General features: G+C 49.4%; 1 protein-coding gene across 2 annotated transcripts in view; it reads left to right on the forward strand.

Moving 5' to 3' along the window:
- Positions 1 to 11,323: 11,323 nt before the first annotated feature.
- The window catches only part of NR3C1 (nuclear receptor subfamily 3 group C member 1), a 61,259-nt gene continuing 50,809 nt past the window's right edge, over positions 11,324 to 21,773 (forward strand). Inside the window, exons 1-2 of one of the 2 annotated variants that reach the window (XM_048319638.1) lie at positions 11,324 to 11,541; positions 13,465 to 14,653. In XM_048319638.1, coding sequence (XP_048175595.1) covers positions 13,479 to 14,653 — 1,175 coding nt within the window. In that variant the 5' untranslated portion in view covers positions 11,324 to 11,541; positions 13,465 to 13,478. Of the gene's footprint in view, positions 11,542 to 12,574; positions 12,713 to 13,464; positions 14,654 to 21,773 lie in introns of those variants that run through there. The other variant, XM_048319639.1, reaches the window with a different exon arrangement.

The raw sequence follows: 21,773 nt of genomic DNA on the forward strand, positions 1-21,773 counted from the left end.
AGGTCTGAGTGTGCCGCGGCCTTCCCCGTCCTCCTTCCCCAAGCAGTTTACACATTTTCCCAAAGGTCACTCAGGCAATTAAGTTAATAGCCCCCAGAGCCCTCGGCAGCTGTTTAAACGCCGCGCATGCAGAGCGCAGCCCTGCTCCTCCCATCCCCTTCCCCTGCCCTCCCCTGTTAACTCTTTGCTCTGCTCCGTGAGTTCTCCGCCTGCCAAGAAGGCACACGGTAGGATTTTGGGGTGTTCCTGTGCAGGGCAAGGAGCTGGACTTCGAGGGTTGTTTGGGGCCCTTCCAGCTCAGGATATTCCACGACTCCGTGATTGCAGGTGCTGCACAGCGGGAGAAGGCGCCGCTGTTCACCCCTGAGCTCAGAGCTCTGCAGCCTTGAATTCTGGCTGTCCCGTCCATCCTGGGGCTGCTGGGTGTCCCTGGTTTCCCTTTGCACCGGGATCCTGCAGGATCCAGCTGCGGGATTCCCAGCTTTACCCATCCCCTGTGTGGAAGTGCAGAGTGCTGCCCACAGCCGGGACAGGGACCAAGGGATGGGGGGATGTGGGCAGGGGCCGGGCGAGGTCTGCCTGGTCAGAGGAGGAGTCTGACCCCATTCAGGAGCTCGTCAGGTGGGAACTGGGAATGCCTCAGCTGGTACAAACATTCCCCAGTTAACAGGCAAAATGTCAACCCAGCAGAATTATTGGAAAGACTCTTGGTAGTGGCAGATTGTTTCTGGAAGCGGAGAAGTGGCTGTGTAATGGGAACGGCAGGTTTTCCTGGAATTCTGGATGTTGTACAAAAACAGCTCTTTTCAGACCCAGCAGACAGAAGCAGAATAAAATAGGGGTTTTGAGTGGAAAACTGCCAATTATTCCAGATTGTTGTGATAGTTTAGTGATTCACACAAGACTTTAGTAGACTGTTAGTGAGAACTCCTTCTCCAAATGCTCTTCAGGCTACAGAGCCTGTTTGGGAATAATACACATTTCGAAATAAGTCTTCCAAGCAGGTTTTCTGCTTCCTGAGGACTTCCAGTGTATCAGCAGGCTGGGCAGGGGGTTCCAGCCACCAGGGCCACCAGCTCCTGGGTAAACCCAGGGGACAGGACAACGTCCCTGACAGATGGGTTTGTGGACAACCCAGGTGTGCTACTCACACCCAAGGCAGGGTGGGAGGAGTTTTACCTGCAGCTCTGTCGTTAAATGAAGGTAGTAGGAAAAAAAGAAGCACTACATTGACTCATTTTTACCTTACCTAAACTTCTCACTGAAGTATGCGAGCGATAGAATGTGCATGTGGCATCAATTCTGTTATAAATGCCAAAAAAATTTCTGTGCAGTTTATAGAAACCACGACAGATCTTTAAAACAAATGATTTTGGGGTTTTTTTCTTTACAATTTTGCAGTGTTGGCAGTTTAAGTAGTCTGAAAATTGAATCCATCCATCTGGCACTGGGAAAACAAACAACATATTTGTCTTCTGTTCTCTCTTCACTCAAAGCTTGAAGATGCTAAACACAACCAAGTCAATGTGACATGGGAGGGGAAGGGAGGGCTGAAATCACTTACCCCTCAGGCTATTAGCTTGAACAGGTTCTAAGGAGAAGATTTGACTCATTTACCAAAATCCCTCCTTGAAACCGAGAAATTTCAAAAATCATAGAACACCTGAGAAGTGCAGTGTGTGTAAAATCCCAGGAACTGATCCAACGGTGCAGGGGTCGGACCTGTCCCCTCGAATGCAGGGCTGTGTTCCTTGGCACGGAGCCACGGGCACACACGGACCCACCCTCTGGTTTCATGGAGGCTTTTCCAAGCAAGGCTGAGCAGCAGCAGTGCTGCTCCCAGGTGATTATTTGGGACACAATAACCTGGAACTGCTGGCTGGGGTGTCCGTGGATGCTTCACAGCGATGCTCTCACCCTCAGCACTCACCACTCTCCTCCACCACGGCTCCTCAGCCATTTCAGGGGCTGATGGAGAGGTTTTACCATCACTTTTTTCTCCTTTTGGATGTGGGAGGAATGACAGGAGGAGTGATGGTGTCTCACCAGTGAGTCCAACTGGTCCCTCCATGAGTCGTGCTTACCAGGAAAATGCAACAAGCCACAGATTCTCCTCTTCCATTGCAGAATGAAACAGTTCCAGAAGTTCAGTTCCCCCTGAAGTGACAGCTCCCAGATTCCCTCAGGGCTTTGAGCACTTGGCTGTCCCTGCTCCTACAGGTGATTTCTTTAATTTTTCTGTTCTGGGCCCAACAGTTTAAGTCCATCAGGAAAGCTTTGGCTGTGGAGAGCAGGTCCTGGGGCCGTGTGTGCCCTGAGCCTGTGAGCTGGAAACCTCATGGACTGGGCTGGAGATGTAGCATCCTCTCAGAGTGAAGGATAACCCTGATTCTGCTTCCCTCTAGGACGGTATTCTGGCCTTCCACGGAAAGGATCACGTCATCCAGACACTGATTACATTCTGAGGAAAGCAGGCGGAAACTGAGGTTGTCAATTTTTATACCTGGGTTCAGGTCAGTCAGGAATGGATCACTGGGCACTTGCTAAATAAGAGACTGCAAAGAGTTAATCTTTATCAGAAAAGCATAAGCACACTTAAGCACACATAATAGCCACATTATTTCCATTAAACTCCCTCCTCCCATCTATAACCTTGGTCACATAATCAGGAATGAAAATCATTATCTATTTCATTCACATCTGTTAGTAATTTTTTTGAAACCTCCTTTTAATCTGATTAGAACTTCTCCTCTAAACCAAACAAATTCTAAACTCAAGGCTAAAATATCAGGTTAGCTTAGCAATACACATAATATTTTCATTTTCTCTTCCTAATTGAATTTGTACATTGATCCATGTTACTGTTCTCCTGACCATTGTTATGAGCTGTTTCCCAAATGCCAAGAGTGTGTGGTGCACTGGGAAGACACAGACAGCACTTTGCTCTTCCAGTTAATGTGTCCCTGTCCCTGCCCAGGCCTGTGTCTGCTCCAGCCCTTCCTCCCCGCTCAGCTCTAATGAGGATTTTTCTCTATAACTTACTGGGAATGTTGTGTCAAATGTGAACTCTTGAGGACTGGCCTGGGTGAGTGCCACAAATGGATACCCCTGGATCCCTGGCAGTGCCCAAGGCTGGGTTGGACAGGGCTTGGAGCAGCCTGGGACAGTGGAAGGTGTCCCTGCCATGGCAGGGGTGGCACTGGGTGGGCTTTAAGGTCCCTTCCAACCCAAACCATCCTGGGATTCTGGGATTCTAATTTTGAGGGAACATCCTGCCTGGCAGTGGCAATACAGACAGGAAGATAAGGCAATTTAAAGCATTTCCTTCACCTCCTCCTGAGTGTCCCCATCATTTTCCACGGCCTCCAGCCCAGCAGAGCAGCAGGACACGGTCCAGAAGGAGCAGGCACGGGGGCCGCGCATCCCCTCTGCAGAGCGGAGGTTTCCTGTTTTCTCTGTCAGTTATTTAGAGAGCTCTCTCAATAAAAACAGCCACCAGTCCCTCGGGGAGAGGCTTGGGCGAGCCCGGCAGCCCCGGGAGGGCCGGGTCAGAGCCGGGCCGGAGCCGGGCCGGGCGCTCCCCGTGCCCGGGGCTCAGCGGACGGACAAAAATAACCTGTGGAGTTTCACTTTCGCTCTGCTGAGGAGAGCGGATGCTGTCAGGCAGTTTCGATTTGCAGAAATCCCTCAATAAAGCAGCTCCAAAGTCCCGTGTGAGCTGATGCAGCACTTTAGGAGGGGCTGGCCCGGAGGAGCCCGCAGCCCCCGAGCCCCCCCAGCTCCGGGAGCAGCGATGGAATTGGCTCTCATCCGGCCTCCCGTTCTCCTGCCTCTATCTCAGCCCTTCGGGGGCTATAGGCATAGCAGAGTTTTGGCAAGGAGACCACGCTGTAAAGCTTTTATTTGCCTTTTGCAGTTGTTTCAGGTCCTGTTCCTTGTTAAGGAGTAATGGAAGAAGTCAAACACTGACCCTTCGTGTAAGCACAAAAGAGCCTTTTGGGGCACTATAACAACCTCCGAGGACTCCTGTAGTCTGTATAAAAGTTACTGTTCATAATCTGTTTTTTCCTTCCTCTCCGATGATGACTTATTCTAAATTAGTATTTATTGTTCTATTAGTAAATGTTTCTCAGTCCCATCCGTTCATTGGGAGCATCCTCTTACACTGCTCATTTAAGGTGCAGAGTTGGATCAAAATCATCTTTACTGGCCCTCCCAGCCCAAACCTGGGAATCCCAGTCTGGGATTCTCTAATTCTCCAAACATTTCCTTCAGCCTTCCCAAAAAGAAATGCACACTGTGAGCACTCGGAACACCCTGAGGAGGCTGTGCCTGAGGTTGCAGGTCCATGGCAGGGATGCTAACCCACCACAAACCCCCAGGTGATGTCAGGCCCTCTCTTGCAGACAAATGATGCAGCAAGGCTCAACATTTGACTGCTCACAGCAGCCAGGGAGCTGCAGCACGTGAGAAACTTTTGTAGTAATTCCTAGCGAGTGCTGAGCCTCGAGTTCTCTTCATCTCTGCTAAGTCCTATAAATCATCACACCTGCAGGACTTCTGCCATCACGTAGCCCCTTCAGCTGTGGCAGCAGAGGTGTGGTTGGCTCCTACCTGCAAATTAACGAGGAGTTCCACACCATACCTGAAAAACCAGAGAAGACTTGTTTCACAGGAGAAACATTTTGTTTTTTAGGAAGTTTTGCATTGATACAGGAGAGTCCAAACCTGCAGCTTCATTAGTGCCTCTAAGCCAATTAACCTCGCTCATGTTCTCCTGGGGAGAAGTTTGTAAACTGAGGAGTTTGAATCCTGCAAGCGAGTTTGTGCTTGGGGAAAAGCCCCGATTCCTCCTCACTGCTGCAGCTGAGGGTTCTGCCACTGTCTGCAGGGTGAGTCAGGCTCCTGTTCTTCTCTGCAGGAGTCTGTGATTTTCTTGTACTGACACCCGCAGCAGAACTGGGTCCGTCATCTGTCTTTGCCGGGGTTTTAATGAAAGGTCAGGCTTGTTCTCTGCTTTCTTGTCCCTTCAAGACAGCTTTCATGTCAGACAAATTGAGCTGCCAGAGAAAGTGAGAGGATCCTTTAAAGGGTCAAAAAGTGGTTAAAATGTGGAAGCAAAAGGTAGCAAGAAATAGATCATTTCACAGCTAAGTGGAGTCCCGCAGAGATCTCTGCCATTCCAAATACTCATAAATGACTTGGAAAAGGAGAGGAGGTGGCAGGAAGTGACAAAGTCGGCTGCTGAAAATAAATTATTCAAAGCAATAAACCCAAAATCTGACTGTAAAGAGCTGCAGAAGTACCTGACCAGTGTCTGACCTGGGAGTGAGCAGGTGACCGAATGCCAGGCTGGATTTACTGCCAGAAGATAATAATGCACACAAGGAAAAGCAAGAAAAACGTATGCATGTGTGCCACGACAAGCTGTAAATTAGGTATTACCACTGGACATACGGAGTTCTACTGAAACAAACTCCCTGCTGGCTGTCAGAAAAATCAACTGGAATGTTCAGAATGATGAGGGAAGGGAGAGGGAAGAGCTTTGTGTGACCATGTCTCATGTATTGTGTGTGCTTCTGGTCACCCCTCTCAGCAAGTATATCCTAAATTAAAAGGTGTAGAAAGATCAAGAAATAGGGCAAAACAACAGCTTTGGAGAGCACACATTCCTACTTGATGCCTTGGTGCTGGGACAGGGACGAGGTTCCTGTCGCTGTGCACCTGCCTCTGGGGGCTCTGTGACACGTGCTGTGACATGGGACACGTCCGTGCCACTGCTCCCACACCCTGCGGGGACCCTGGAGCCAGCCCCAGCAGGGCCATCCCGCCTGGGCACAGGCTGCAGGGGAAAACAGGAGCTGCAGGGGAAAACAGGAGCTACAGGGGGCTGGGTCCAGGCTATTTCTGAACAAAAAGTGGGAGAGGCCCTGCTCTTTGAAATATTTAAGTGAGGCTGTTTCTGACAGAGCTGCTGCTTATTTACACTGAAGTGTTTCAGAACCGCTCACAAGTCTGGGTTTCAATGCTCGTGGCAATGCAGAAACTCTCAGGTGGCACAATAACCACCTGTTCTGGAGAGCTTTGTGTTACCAGATTGTTTAGGCTGTCTCTAAACTCATCTTTAAATAAGATGAGACAATATGATTTTCTTTTTATTTGTTTTCTCTTTTCAGCACCAATTTCTGTGATGTCAGTCTGATGCCAAGCACAATCCCACAGAGGAAATACCTTGGTAAGTCTTCTGGTTTTTTATTAGATCTCCCAACTAAATCACAGAAGAAGCCTGTTTAAAACTGCGGTCCTTTAAAAGTTACATCCATGTAAATACTGGTACAACAAAACACAGGGAGTAAATAGGATGGAGCCCAAAGCATAAGGACAATTAAGCACTTTTTCCTTAAGAAATTAAAAGATCAAGACCTTGCATCAAATTAATTCCTACTGTATTCTCTTCTTGTCTCCAGAAAAAGCATTTTAATTTTTATGTCCCAGCTCCTTACCTAACTCCCTTTGAATCCTCCCATTTTGGGTATAGGATATTTAGGAAAAGGTTTAAAAATTCTTTCTTCATATGGAGCTCATACTGCAAGTCCAAGAATTCTTCCCCTTGGCTCCTGGGATTGCCTCAGGCTCTAAATTTAGTATCCATCCAGGGCACTAAACATGGCAGAGTTTGGAATTATGGTTTCAATTGAAGAGGTACCAAAGCTGTTGCTGTAAAGGCAAATGTTTTAAAAGGTATGTGGCATTTCATAAAACATGCTTTTAGTGGTAACATTTTGTTTTGTTCATACCTTTACTTACATATTTTACTCCTGAGTCCGAGCTGAAAACTCTCCCAGTGTCACAGCTGAATTTGTTTCATTAGTGATCCCAGCTGCACATAACTCTGCTTTATTGCTGACAAGCCCTGGATTTATAGAATGTGGTTTGAAATCACCAACATGGGGAAGCAGGACTTGCTTTAGAACAAAATAGGTGTCAGCCTCCTGTGTGGTGCTCCTGCAATGGATCTGCCATGTTGGAGGCACATGGGGATGCAATTGCAGATTCCCTGGGAGCACACAGCTGTGCCCACTCTGGTTCCCAGCACGCTGGTACAGCTGCCTTGGCAGTGAGAGTTAATGTCTCCCTTTGCAGCAGCAGCACCACCACAACATTCCAAAACAAACAAAGGAGCTCCGAACACTGTTCGCCATCCTTTCCCCTTGCCCGGCTCCTTACACACGGCAATCCATGGAGCTCTCCCAGGAACTGGTGAGCCAGGTCAGGCCTTCCCTGATTCCCCTGTCCAGGTAACTTCTGCCTGTCCCAAAGGACAGCTGGGCCAAGATGACCCCAGGAGCTCCCAGGCTGCCATCAGGTCTCTGTGACACAGGGAGCCCCTACAACCCTCCTGCCCATGAAGGGGCTGCATTGGCAATGCCACAGAGTCCAGACTCCACTAAAATCTGTGTGCCACTGGCTACTGGATTTCAGCAGGCATTGTGCTGCAGGAAAAAATACGGCTGCAATCAAAGGTGGTTCTCTTCTTGCAGGCATCCTGTAATTAGCTCAAGTTTTCTTTTTTTCATAGAGAGGTCTTGATGCATAAACCAAAAGTTTCCTCTTCCTTGCATGTTGTTGCCAGATGTTTCAGCAAAGCTTCAAAACAACAAAGCTGTTTGTGTACTGGCACGACTTCAACCCATGACTGTCACAAAGTGCTCCTCCTCCTCATCAATTAACCCAATTAATTCCTCTCCCCTTCCCCCGTCCATTTCTGACCACTGCACTTCACTGTCTGTCTGTCCCAGCACCTTAGAGTTTCAGCCCTTTGCCACAGATCCCACAGGAATGGGATGAGCTTCAAGGTCCCTTCCAACCCAGGCCATTCCATGATCCTTTAGGGGGAAGGAACAAAGGGATTCAAGATGAAGCAGATCAGTACAAGTACAGAGGAAGGAGCTAGGACAGAGAACAGCACAGTGGAAGAACTCCCGAGGGGTTCATGTAGAAGTGAAGGACCTGGTGGGAAATCAAAGCACAAAATAGACCACAACAGACAAGGGCTGCCATGGGAAATACAGGCAAAAACACGGTAAAAACAGAAAAAATACCAGGAATTATTAATGTGAGGAGGAGGTGGGAGGGCATGGCACAGCCCCTCTGTGCCCCTGTCTGTGTCTGACCACAGCTAATGGCAAAAGCATGCTTGGAGTGAGCTCAGACCCAGGAGCCTCCCCTGGCAAACACGTGGAGGATGCTGTGATGTCCTGCTGGTAAAGCAGCAGCTCCTGAGCTGTGGGAGCCACAGCTGGGGAACATCCTTATCCCATTCTGGCTTCCCTGCAAAACTATTGACAGGCTGCAGGCACTGGCTGAGGGACTTTGATGTATATTCAAGAATTAAACAGAATTACTCTCAAGCTGATAGGAAACAAAACTGAGCTCCTTACAAGGCAACCAAGATCTTAAAAGATTTGGCCTTGGGAAGAGCATCAGACACTGGGCATGTCACTGCCCTTTTGGGAGAGACAGCGGATTGCAGAGGGAGGAGCAGTTCTTCCTACAAAACTCTGCTTTACGTGAGCTGGCTGTGGCACAACTACAGACCTGGCATTTCACAGGAAAAGGCAACACAGGCAACACAGCCCTTACTTCTGGAAGTGCTTCCAAGATGGCTTAAGGACTTTATGAGTAGTTATGTGTGGACAGCCTTTATTCCGTAAGTGCACGCTCTGATCTTTCCCCGTGTGACTCCACACCGAGATGCTTCCTGTGCCCCACGTTCTGCACGCTCCCGTCACAGTCAGATGTGACAGGATCTGCTTATCTCCAGGTGCCCCCATTGTCCGTGCTGACCCCAGGCAGATTTATGTCGGCATCTGGCAGCCACAGGAGTTCCCTTCGGTGCTTCAGATGTTCTTTCTGACCTTTGGAATGCTGTGCACAAAGCTCAAAGTGGCTCCTGCTTCCATGAATTTCCCGATCTCCTCTATGAGAGCCATAATTATGTTTTAATGATTTAATAACATTCTCCACTTCTATATTTTAATGTCTAGTGTTTGTTAAGATCAAGGCTCATTATCTCTGCAGTATTATTACATTGTGGCACAGGAATGTGCAGCCATTTATAGATTTTGGAAATCTGTAGTATGACAATTGGCACTACTCTCCCTGTGGCTCCCCAGAGTTCCTGGGGCGCTGGGCTCCCACCAGACCTGCACTTACTTGAAAAAAAAATCACAGTTTTTTTAAAGCCTAACTTATGTCATGCATTTTTATGAACTAGCAAAGATGCATTGCATTTAACTCTGACCATCATGACATAGCTCGTTTTGTTATGGGTACACGTTAATGTTGTAAAACAGCCAGAACACGCAGCTTATCAAGTTGTGCATTACATTTATTTTTACAGTGTAGGAGTGTCCTAGGGAACACTTCTGTGTGAAGGAGAGTGAGGGGAGGTTTGTTGGGTTGTTCAGCCCCAGAGGACAACTGTGTGAGAAAGGTTTGTGTAGCACCAGGGGAGCCTCAGGCACAGGAGCATCCCTCAGTCACTGCCCCACGGGACGCTCTGGGCTCCTCCCGGCTGAGGAGCACCTGGAGAAGTGAGAATCAGTAACATTCTTTTCCCAGTTTTATAGAGAGAAGCAGAAAACATCTGACATTTTTTATAATAATCCAAAATTGGGTCCTTTTGGATTAAAGATGATATTAAGATACAGAATTATTCATTAGAGAAGGAGGGTCCTACCCATTACTGCACAAAAGCAGCTGTAATTAAGCATCTGAACGGGTATTTATAAACAGATGTTCTCATCTAAATGTCTTAGAAATAAACAGCTTTGTTATTCCAGTTTCCCCAAACTACAGAAGGAGCTACAGCTCTCCTCCACAGGCTGATGTTCTCCCACATGTACCCTAATATTTGAGTTCCCCAAACTGCAGGGGTAGGAGGGGTCCCCAAATGCAAGAAAGTTTCTGCAGCAGAACATTCACAGAGCAATAGTGTAAATTTTCCAGATGTAGTCCCAGGAACACTTTAGGATTTCATGCTTTCAGAGACATCGTTGCCTTTATTGAACAACCAGGAACTCTGCAACACCCCTGCACTGGTGACAGAGGTTTCACACTCTGACTTCTGCTATTCCGGTTGCCTCGCATGGGAAGAAGCATTTCCTGAGAGCTGTAAATCCATTGCATCATTCAAAACGCACCACAAGAGAGTTTTGAAGGCTGCTTTAAACACATATTTCAAAAATGGGGAAGTGCTACAATTTTTAGAACCATTTTTCGTAACTTGTGGGGGAAAAATAATGTTAAGCTAACATGGTGTGCATGTGCTTTGCATTTTAAAAGTAAAAGTTTCCAAAAGTCAATGTGGCCTGTAAAAACATGACTTGGGGGGAAAAAAAAAAAGGGGAGAAAAAAAAAAAAAAGAGGGCATATAATTGTGCTGTAAAATCTGATCATCTCATCCAACCCCCTGCCAAGGCAGGGTCACCTGGAGCAGGTGACACAGGAACGTGTCCAGGTGGGTTTGGGATGTCTCCAGAGGCAAACTCCATGCCCTCCTTGGGCAGCTGTTCCACCCTCCATGGAAGGAAGTTCTTCCTCATGTAGAGGTGAAACTCCTTGTGTTTGAGTTTATTGCTCCTCGTCCTGTCACTGGCACCGCTGAACAGAGCTGGCACCGTCCTCTGACAGCCCCTGGAGATGTTTGTATGGATTGGTGGGATCCCCTCTCAGACTTCTCCGGACTAACCCAGCCCAGCTCCCACAGTATCTCCTCCATCAGAAAGATGCTCCAGACCCCTCAACATCTTCGTGGCCTCCGCTGGACCCTCTGCAGTAGCTCCTTGTGTCTCGTGTAGAGCGGAGCCCAGAGCCGGACACGGGCTCCAGCCGTGCCCCGCAGGGCCGAGCGGGAGCATCGCCCCTTGCCCGGCCCTGCCCGCTCGGGGCCGGCTGCACTTTCCCGTCTCGGCCAACAGGTCGCACCGTTCCCCCTCGGCTGGGGCTGCCCCCGGAGCCGGGCGGCGGCGGGGCCAGAGCCGGGCTGGCCACGGCACAGCAGAACCGAGCCGAGCCGGGGCGCGGAGCAGCAGCGGCCGCGGCCACCCCTCGCCGAGCCCGCTGTCTCCACTCCCTCTCCACGTCGGGGAGGCGGAGGGAGGGAGGGAGAGAGGGAGGGGAAGGGGAGGAGGCGGCCGCTGCCGTCCTCCATTTTGTGGTGGGGGCAGAACCGCCGAGCGCGGCGCTGCCCGGCGGAGGGACGGGGCGGGGAGCGCGGGGGGGCGAGGTCCGCGGCGGCAATTAGCGCTAATTAACGGAGGGGGCGCCGCGGTGGCGGGCAGGGACGGGGCAGGGTCTGGGGTCCGCGGGAGGAGCAGCGGCAGCGGCCGGAGCAGCATCAGCGGGGGGAGCGGTGCTGCCGCCGCCGCGGCCCCCGGAGGGGCGGCTGTTGATCCCCCCCAGCCGGCTGCCGCCCCCGCCGCGGGGCGCGATGGCCGTGGGCGGCTGAAGGAGCCCCAGCGCCCTCCCCCGGACGAGGTAAGGGCGGCGAGGGTCCCGCGGGGGGCTGCACTTCCCCCAGGGAACTTGGCGGGGGGGGGTGGGCTGGCGGCGGTGCCCGCAGGAATGCCCGGGGCGGGGGGAGCCGAGCCGAGCCGCCCCCGGAGGAGCCCGGGGCGGGACGGGAGCGGCGGCGGGGCTGCCCCCAGCGGGGCCGCGGGGACCCCCGGCCCGGGCCCCCGGGTGGCCGTGTCCCGGGGGAGCGGGGGGCGCGGGCGGGGAGCGCAGCCGAGCCCCGCGCGGGGCTGGTTTTGCAGAAGTGGGTGTGCCAGGAGACGGCTCAACAGGTCCCGACACATTTCTCTGCAAACTGTACTTTGCGAAGGCGATTTTATTGCAATCCGGCGGTTTTAAGTATTTGTAGCGTTTTCCGCCCTTCGGCAGAGTCTTGCAGCTGATTTTTGACGTTTCCTACGCTGGATGATTCGCTGCCTTGGTTTTTTGGGCGTTGGGGAAATTGTCAAATGAAATAACTACCTTTTCCCTCCCCTTCACGTTAAAAAGGAAAAAGACAGCGCTGGAGGTAGATAGTTGTATTTTTTCCGGTCGCTGTTACGTGTCCACCTTAAGCAGCGCAGCAGCTCGGGGGTGCCCCGCTCCCGTTCGGGGCCGTGGTCCGGGCTGCCCGGGGTGTGCGGGTCCCTGGACGCGGCCCTGGGGCTCCGTTCCCTCGGGCAGCGCAGGCAGGACCCCCCGGGACCCCCGCTCGGCCGCGGAGGGGCCGCTCGAGGAGCGCCGGGGGCTCCTGGCGCTGAGCCGCTCCCGCACGGGACGAGCTCCCCAGGCCGGAGCTCGCCGGGGCCACCTTAAGATTTTACACGTGGGGCCTTTTTGTCGCTCGCAGCCTTAACTTTGCACACAGAAATAGCGGCGGGGCCGGGGCTGCCGAGAGCGGCGGCAGAGCCGCGGTGCGACCGGGGCCGTGGGGCTGGGAGCGGTGCCCCTGTGCCCGGCGGGGAAGGGACCGGCTGGGAGCGCCGGGGCATTGCCCCCCGGCCGGCCCGGACTGCGGCAGTGCGGGCTGGGCGCTGCCGGGGGAGGCCGGACACCGTGTCGGAAGTTTGTCGAAGAATGTACAATGTTTCTCCAAATATTTATGCTCTCCGCTGAAAAAAACACGTAGCAAATTCAAACATCGCAAACTTATGAGGTTTGTTTTCAGTGTTGGGTGTGTTTGGAAGAGCAGCCGTGAGCGGGTAGAGTGTTGGAAGCTAATAAAAATCCTGCTTTATTTTTAGCTAGTTTTTATTTATAAATTTGAGGTATATTTAAAGAATTGTGCGGCGTTTATTGCAAGATGGATGGGTTTCATTTTAAGACTGAACCCGTGTAATAGTGGCAGGCGCTGTGTTTTGTGGTGGGGAGGTCGAGTGGCTCCTGGGGAATGACAAACCACGGAGGTGCCAGCCCTGGGAGCTCCGGACCTGCTCTGGAAGGGGAGAGCTGACTGGCAGATGTGCTCTTCCCCTGTTCAGAGTGTAGTTAAATACCGGGGAAATTTACCTTGCAAAATTTGTAAACCAGGTCCTTTAACAATTCTTACAATTCGTCATTGCGGGGACGGGTGACAAAGCTGGAGAGCGCGTGCAGAGATGTCATGTGCTGTAGCTTGATTCCGAGTTGTGTGCAGGCAGAGTTACCCCTTCATCCACGTTTAGCAAAGCTTTAAAATACGCACTTCCTCCTCACTAGACAGAAAACAAAAACTAAAACCCCCTGAAAACAAGCACAGTGTGTTTGAGAGACGTGGCACGTGTCAGCCCAGAGCGTGGTGTGCCGTGCCTTCGCTCTTAGAGCAGCTGAGCCAGGTTTGCCAGGCGAAGGATTTAGACTCTTTATTTTAACGCTGTTATTAACGTGTCCTTGCTGTGCTGACTTTGACCGCTTCTGATCTTTTTCTAGTTAATGGTAAAGTAATGGATTCCAAAGAATTGCTTAACCCGTCGGATCAAGACGAAACCAGGAAAAATGCGCTCATCAGTACCAAAGGAGGGATCGTGATGGACTTCCATCCACCCTTCAGGGGTGGAGCTACTGTCCAAGCCCCTGTGTCTACTTCTCCTCTCCCTGCATCTTCTCAGTCGGATTCCAGTCAGCAACCTGCTTTGGCTGACTTTCCGAAAGGATTAGGAAACAATGTGCCTCAGCCAGACCTTTCCAAGGCAGTGTCGCTCTCGATGGGACTGTACATGGGTGAAACAGACGCAAAAGTGATGGGAAACGACCTTGGATTTTCGCACCAGGGCCAAATCGGCATCTCTTCTGGAGAAACGGACTTCAGGCTCCTGGAGGAAAGTATTGCGAGCTTGAACAAGTCCTCGAGCCTGGCCGAGGACGCGAAGGGAACCGCGTCTTCTGACGTGCCCCTCGAGCCGGATTTCCCAGGCATGGCTGGGCGCAGCGTCCCTGCGGAGTCAGGAGCTGCAGTCCAAAGCCAGGTGGGCTCGAATGGTGGCAACTTGAAGTTGTTCTCTGAAGACCAAAGCACCCTGGATATCCTCCAGGATTTAGAATTGCCGCCGGTCTCGCCGGGCAAGGAGCCCAACGGGAGCCCATGGCGGCTGGACCCGTTGCTCGATGACGGTGGCTTGCTGTCCCCCATATCCGCAGACGACGCCTTTCTCCTGGAAGGAAGTCTTGGCGAAGACTGCAAGCCTCCTCTTTTATCTGACACTAAACCTAAAATTAATGACCGTGGTGACCTTTTACCCAGTTCCAAAATGCCAATGCCTCAAGTGAAAACAGAAAAGGAAGACTTCATTGAACTCTGTACTCCCGGCATCAAGCAGGAAAGCATGGGCCCACTTTACTGCCAGGCCAACTTTTCCAGGTCGAACCTGCTGGGTACGAAAGTCTCGGCCATCTCCATCCACGGTGTCAGCACCTCTGGGGGACAGGTGTACCACTATGATTTAAATACTGCGTCGCTCTCTCAGCAGCAGGATCAGAAACCAATTTTTAATATCATTCCATCTCTTCCTGCCGGGTCAGAAAATTGGAATAGGTGCCAGGGATCGGGGGACGAGGCATTGGCTCCACTGGGAACGCTCAACCTCTCTGGCAGACCTGCTTTCTCTAATGGCTATTCGAGGTAATTAGTTTTTGTTGCTCTTTATTAAAATGCTACAAGCGTGTTTAGCACAACTCCATGCATGCTGTATGCATGTTGCTTGGTCTTTTTTTGCCTTTTTTTTCCTTTTCCATTTGGTATGTGTGGCTGATCAGACATCACTGGGGAATATTTATCCCACAGTACAAGAGCAGCTTTAAGCAACTACGCAATTACTGGTATTAAAGGGAAGAAAAGTGGAGGGGAGCTGGCATGCTTTAAAAAGTAAATAAATAAAAACAAAACTTCCAAGATACAGCCTAGAGGGAAAATCGAGTATGTGGTAGCAGGATCCATACACAGGCAGTATGGAAGGAAGTATTTAAGTGTATACAAAAGCTCCTTCGTTCCCAGGGGTTAGAGGATCAATCACTGTGGGCTTTTTTTCCTTCCTAGCATTACTTAAATGTTATGCACAAAAATAACTTGGTTGCTGGGTAAATTTCTAGAATTACATTTAAGCTGAACTCGAGTTTTTGCTGTGCTCGGTATCGCATTTACCTTACATGGACAAGAAGGTTCCGAGTGGGAAATACTCAGCAGCTTGTTCAATAACTGCATTTAAAGAGATAAGAATATTTGCAGAGAGATTTAAACATACCTGGAATTTAACTCCTGAGCAGAACGGCAGGAGGGCTGCTGGGAGGGGGCTTTGGGGAGCTCGTTCGTACCTATGGCAGTGCCTTGGCAGTGGTGTTTCCTATGAGTATCCAGGGGTGCAGCTATTCCAGGGAAAGGCTCCTGGAGGAGCAGCGTGGCCGGGGCAGCTGTGCTCGGCTGGGAATGGTTCAGTTCCAGCGGAACACCCAGTTGTGTTTCCCTCAGCTGTTCTGTGTTTAACAACTACTTGCACGAGCAGCGTGGGGCCTCCATGGAGGAGGGGGATTTTGTGGAGTCTGTTAGAAAATGCCTCTGCAAGCCCCTATGCAGAAACACGGTATTTGTAGGCTTTTAATGAAGGATCTGGTTTAGTATTCTGGGTTTTATTGCCCTGCTGACAATTGATCCCCAGGGTGTTCCCTGCCGGTCCTGGGGCTCTCCCTCTACGATATTTGCTCCATTTTCCCATGGTTGGAATGAACTGTGTGAGGATTTCTTTGTTTGAGGAAGACAACTTCTAGCTTGCTTTCATTCTCAATTTCTTTAATAGGTTTTAATTTCTGTTGTGAATGTGATTCTTTTTCTTTGAAGTGTTTAAAGCAATTTGTAATGTAAGAGATCCAGAAAAGAAAATCAAAATCTCTGGATAGATTCCACCTTGATACATGAATATTGAGCGTGTCTTACAATTTATTTTGACAAAGTAGAAATGCTTTGTGCTAATCTTTTGCATAATTAGTCCAATTCCTGTTGTGTTCAGTTTGTTTCATGGGGATTTTTTAGGGAGTTCATTTCCTCTGCTCTCACTGTACCTTTTAAGATAATCATAAACTCTGTGTCAAAGCAAGAAGTGTTTCTGTGTTGGGGAGGAAGGTTTCAGGGGCAGTTTTAATAAGCAGATTCCCCAGACATAATGGAAGTGTCACTTTTGAGGATAATCCTGGGGAGGTGCGGTGCTGCCGTGGCAGTGGTGTTGTGCAGGGCTGTGTAGGCAGAGCCCCACGCACTCACGGGGTTAACACGGAGGTGTCTGCCCGGCTCCGGGGAGTTCCAGGCACCGACGTTGTGTCCTGTGCCTGTGATCCGGAGGGATGGAGAGCTCGTCTGGGGGGTGACCGTGGGCAGAGCTGCTCCTGGAGGGAGCGGGCGAGCAGGGGCAGATGTTGTGGTGCTGTCTGGAGCAGGCTAGGGACGGTGTTGGGGCACGGAGGGCAGGCAGGGCTGGCAGTGCCCGGGACAGCCCAGGGAATGTCCCGGAGCATCCCAGCACCAGCTGCCTCCTCCACTGCCCAGTGTTATCCGCGCTGGGGCTCGAGCGTTGACGTTCTTGTGTCCTGCAAGGTCATCTTACATTTTATTGCTTCCTTTTTGCTGTAACATAATGGATTTTTTTTTTCTTTATGGAATGTGTAAAGAATTTTGAGGTGGCTCCTAGTTGAGCTTTGCATAAAAATACATTATTCACAGCTTTGTGGAAGCTGTTCTTACTTCCCAAGGATTTTTATATACTTAAACTACAAAGTCCAGTTCTAAAAACAGCATTGTTTGGGTTTGCTTTATTATTTTTATTCCATAACATTCAGGCAATTCCATCTTCCTTTTACAGTGTTTGAGATTTTAATGAACCTTGTGTTTTAAGCAGGATTTTTTTTTTCTTCCTGAACATTGCCAGAAATACTTGGTCTAAACTGGGTTAGTTTAAGGTGATGTATTGTGGATTTGTTTGTTTTTCTTGCAGAAGACTTAACAAAATTGGCATTTGTTTTAGAAACAAAGGAAGGACTCACTTGCCAGATTCCCGTGGTCTGGGGTTTTTTTAGGTACTAAATGTGAGAGGTGGAGGCTGAGGTTTTGAGAAGCTTCAGGTTCCAGGAGGAAATACTTTTTTTGTTGGTAGAATTGTCTGCTAATAACATATTAATTGTAGACTGAACGTAGGGGAAGAAAAGCTGCAGTTCAGCCCTGGTGTTCAGGTTGTATTTAATCTGCCTGTTTAATGGCAGGCCTGGAATGTACCTTTGTATCCACTCAGGCTGGAATTGATGTCATGCCATTTTTGAGTGATTTTGCTCCTCCAGCTGCTGGCTTTAATGAGACAAGTGATAATCAGGCCCAAGAAAACCAATCAATTGCAGTGAACTGCGGGAGGGATCCAGAAGTTAACAAGCAGAATGCAAACTTCAGGAATTTGATTAATGGGAATGAATTGGCAATAATCAATAAACTGTTGCCTGTGGAAGAGTCAGTCAGTGCTTGTGCTGAGCTGCAAATCCTCCTGCAGAAACACTGAGCTGCAGCTCCTTGAACTCCAGATCCTGAGCAGCGGGGAGGCTCCGGCCGGCGGGACGGCTTTGTCTGGGATCGCTCCGCGGTCTCCCATCTCAGTGAGTGGAGTGAATGAAGAAGGTGGATAGAATAAAAGGGGGGAAAAAGTAGGCTAACAGGCAGTTTACCTTAGATTGTCTTTAATGGCAGCTGGAAGAGGAGTAAATCGCGCTGCAGTGCTTCACTGAGGAGTTGGAGGGTTTGCTGGCGCCTGTCTCCGATGGGATGTTACTGTGATTTATTACACAAACCCAGGGAAAACTGTTCCATTTCAAGGAAATGGCTTTAGCAACACACACTCGTGGGGCTCTTGCATGGTATATACATTAAATCCTTTGCTCAACTCCTATTGCTCTGACTTCCTGGAGATGTGGCTTGTTGTGGAGGGAGTGAAGGATGCCGAGAAGCAGCCCAGCAATGCAGGGTTTGCTCCTACAGCCAGAAACTGGGCCCCACTGGCAGTGTTACGGCTTCTCTTATTACAGTTGAAATAATTCCTAGTACTTAAGCTTGTGGGGGAAAAGGATTATTAAGGAAGTTTAAGAAAGGGCAAGAGCTGAGAGAAGCCATTAAAGAGGAGGAGAGTCTGGAAGGAGGAAAAGTTTTGCTGGTCAGTTGTGATCCAGAGCCTTGCTTCCAAAAGTTGCCTTTCTATCCTTAACTCTTTAACTGGGATTCTTTTTGGACTCAGGTGCTGTGTGAGAAGGAAGGGGGAAAAAAGGGATTGTTTGCCAGCAGTGGTAAAGGTCAGTTGTCCGTTTGTCTTCCCGCTTTGTTTCCCTCGGCTGCTGGCCAAGGCCGGTGGCTTGGCAGGGCTGGATGCAGTGCTTTAAGTGCTGCCTGACTCAGCAGTGTATAATGTATGGGACATCCGGAATTGGGGCTTTTTTAATAATTCTATTTTGATATAAAACCCAGACGTGTTATTTGGAGTGCTCAGGGTTCCAGTAGTCTGTGTTGTGATTTGTCAGCTTAATGTAATACTGTACTCAGGGGGTTGAGTCTGGAAGTACATGGCAAAAAATCCACTTGTTTTGGCAGAAAGGGATGAATCAGGAATGTCCTGCAGAATGTGCTCTAAGGTGCTCTGGAAAGGTAGCTAGATAAATGAGAGGTCATGTAAGACATAGTCCACTTCTCCCAGTTTTGGCTGATCCTTCCATCGAGCTCACAGCCAAGTAGGTTGTTGTAAGTCCAGCCCAAATTGCTAACTCCTGCAAATTTATTTCTCTCTACAATATTTTCTATTTTAAACCTAATTCTGGCTTATAAAACAATCTTATTTCTGTTGTCCATTCAATTTTTCTTTATTTATCTCCATGGTTAAACCCCTTGTACTCCTCTCCTGCTGGCAGTGAAGGCAAAGCTGTGGTTGAACAAGTCCTATTCATGAATCTTCTCAGAAATGTGAAATACAGGTATTATCCTACTCCTACATTGTATATTTACCATGCTAAAGATTACTTTTACAGTGAGAGCAATTTATCTTGGGGGAAGCAAATTCCCCTTCTTCCTTGGATTATTGCTGCTCCTTCTGGAGATGAACAAGTGGTGCATATTCTGTGTGTATATGTGTAACTGCAAACTGGAATTATTTCTGCACTTTAAAAGGTTCCCAAGTCCTCCTGTCTTCCTGGGTCCAGTTTTATAGCTGCTGCTGGGTGTGGTGGTAGCGTTCCTCCTCCCAAAGCCGTTGCTTTGGGGTAGCATTCATTTTTGGGGTAGTTGAAGCCTGCCCGAGCTGCTGTCCCACCCCGATGTGCCGCTGTAGTGTCGTGTATGCGTTCTGCAAACGGTCCCCACGGCATCAGTCTTGAGGAAGGCAAGATCCCAATAAAATCCTGTTTTCAATCCAAGTTACGAGCAGTGGGAAAAGCTTTGTAGAGCCATAGTTACCATTACTTTGAGTTTATACTAATAAAATAACTGCGAGTGTGTCACCTCTGGTGTAGAGAAGTGAACTTGGAAATGCCTTTGTAAAGCGATCAGCTTGGAACTCAGAAGCACAGAACAAGTGTGTGTGCAACAAGGTGCTTTCTGAGAAGAACACTTCGATGTGCTGAACGCTGTGCACCAGACCCAGGGAGTTTGGGTTAAGCTCTCTTTGATTTCCCAGCCTTTGTCTCCCAGAGTCTCGAGTATACAGATTCTAATCTTATTTACTGAAGAATTAATGTGTGGCACTGTTGCATGTACAGGTTATTGTTCTCATCCCAGGGATTTTCTGGCTGATTTGCTGTAGTATGAGGTCCACTGATAACCATTTGTAACAGCCACTGTAATGTGAGATCCACTGATACCCTTTTATAACACAGCCTTTGCTTAAATAGCCAAGGCCCTCGCAGACCAGGAGTTAATCCTGTTCTCAGTGCTGGGTTCTGGAAATACTGGTCAGATGCTGTCAGTGGAGGGCCTCATCCCCCTGGGACAGGAGTGAACCAGTACAGCTGGAATAGATGACACATGCAAAAAAAGAATAATTTCATCTCATTGTCTTGGCTCTGACTCCAGAGCAGCTCGTTTGGGGTATCTGTGGGGAAAAAACGAAACACAAACTCTACGGTTTTTTTGCCCATATGTGACAAATTGTGACCGTGGCATTGCTGGTCACCTGCAAAGGGATGTCAGCAGAGGGTCACCTGCATGGAGAGAGCTCCATCCATGTGTTGGAGCACTTGGCACCACAGACTGGAGAGGCAGCTGGAAGGCTCTGGACGTGCAGCTCTCGCTGCCTGTGGGCAGGAGAGCCCGCGGGTGCGGGTTGGCCCCGTGTGTCACCAGTCCAGCGCCTGGGTCCGTACTGGGGGGCGAATCGCTGTGTCCCCAGAAGGGCTAGGCTGGGCTGGGCTGGGAGGACAGTTCAGCACAATTACTGTGTCTCTCCTGGGGATTTTCCTCCTTACCTGACCTTCACTCCAGGGAAGGTGTTGTGCCTCTGTCTCCCACGTTCTGGTCTGACTCAGCTCCCACCGACCTCTGCCATGACATTTCCTGAAGGGATTCCATCCCTGGGTGAAGCAGTGTCTCCTTGTGCTCAAGCCATGGCTGTATTGCTTGAAATAGAACTATAAAACACCATGACAAAAGATTTTCCTCCCTCTCCCGTGGCCTGTCCCGCCGGCTGTGTCACCTCCGTGTCCCAGAGGTGTCTGGCAGAAGCAGGAGGAGCAGCTGCAGCTCCTCTGGCTCAGGGAGCCATAAACCTGGAGCTGGGCTTTGGAATGGAGGAGATGGAGATGAGGTCAGGTTTGCTCGCTGCTCGTGTGTGAGGCGAGTTTAGATTCCAGGACATGCTGTTACTTACCCAGGATATCATGTAGAGTTCTATAACCCTGGCGCCTTAAATCGATAATCACCACAATTGTGTGGATTTCTGGAGGAAATTGTGCTCTTCAGAAATCACCTTGACATCGTGTGTGGAGAATGTTTCTGCACCAGCCCACTGCCTTTTTAATATAGCCAGTGCCAACAGGTCACCATTAAACCTCCAGATTCCAGCTGTACCTGTGGAGCTCCCAGTCCTTGCTAAATCTTCCTAGAAAATTACAATCCTGATGTATTTTGGAAATTAATATCCCACAAACTGCTGATACTTTGCTGTGGGGATGCAGTATCATACACAACTTCCCCTTTTTGGTCAAATACCTGAGTTTTTGTAAGATCGTAGAGGCAAAAGTACTGTTGGGGAAGGAATTCTAAAATAATGATCGTGTCTTTCTCGAATTCAGTTCACTGCTACTGTAATTTAGTAATGAAAACGAGTTTCATATTGGATTTTACAGTAATACATTCTTCATACTATTTGTAATATGTTTGTACAGTTACTGTGTGTCAGAAAACAGCTGGAGATCATCAAATTTCTGCACCATGGTCACACAAGATTTAATATGAAACTTGTGAGCAGCAGGGCGCCATTTACTCTTGTGTTGCTTTATTCAGATACTTCTTATTTCTGTTGCTTTTATTTGTGTAACTGAGTTTAAAGTTAGCAAGTATTGCTCAGGATGGGAGTTTTAAAAAAGAAATGAGGGCACAAATGAGTAGTTTGCCTCAAGATACTACTTGGGAAACTCAGAAGTATACTGTAGAGTCAAGGAGGGGCAAATAATGAAGTATCAGTGAAGTCTGTTATCTATTCAAGAAGCAAATAGTGGAAGTGATTTCGCAGCTCCCTGGC

Source organism: Corvus hawaiiensis, chromosome 15 (assembly GCF_020740725.1).
Source record: "Corvus hawaiiensis isolate bCorHaw1 chromosome 15, bCorHaw1.pri.cur, whole genome shotgun sequence".
Classification (NCBI taxonomy): domain Eukaryota; kingdom Metazoa; phylum Chordata; class Aves; order Passeriformes; family Corvidae; genus Corvus; species Corvus hawaiiensis.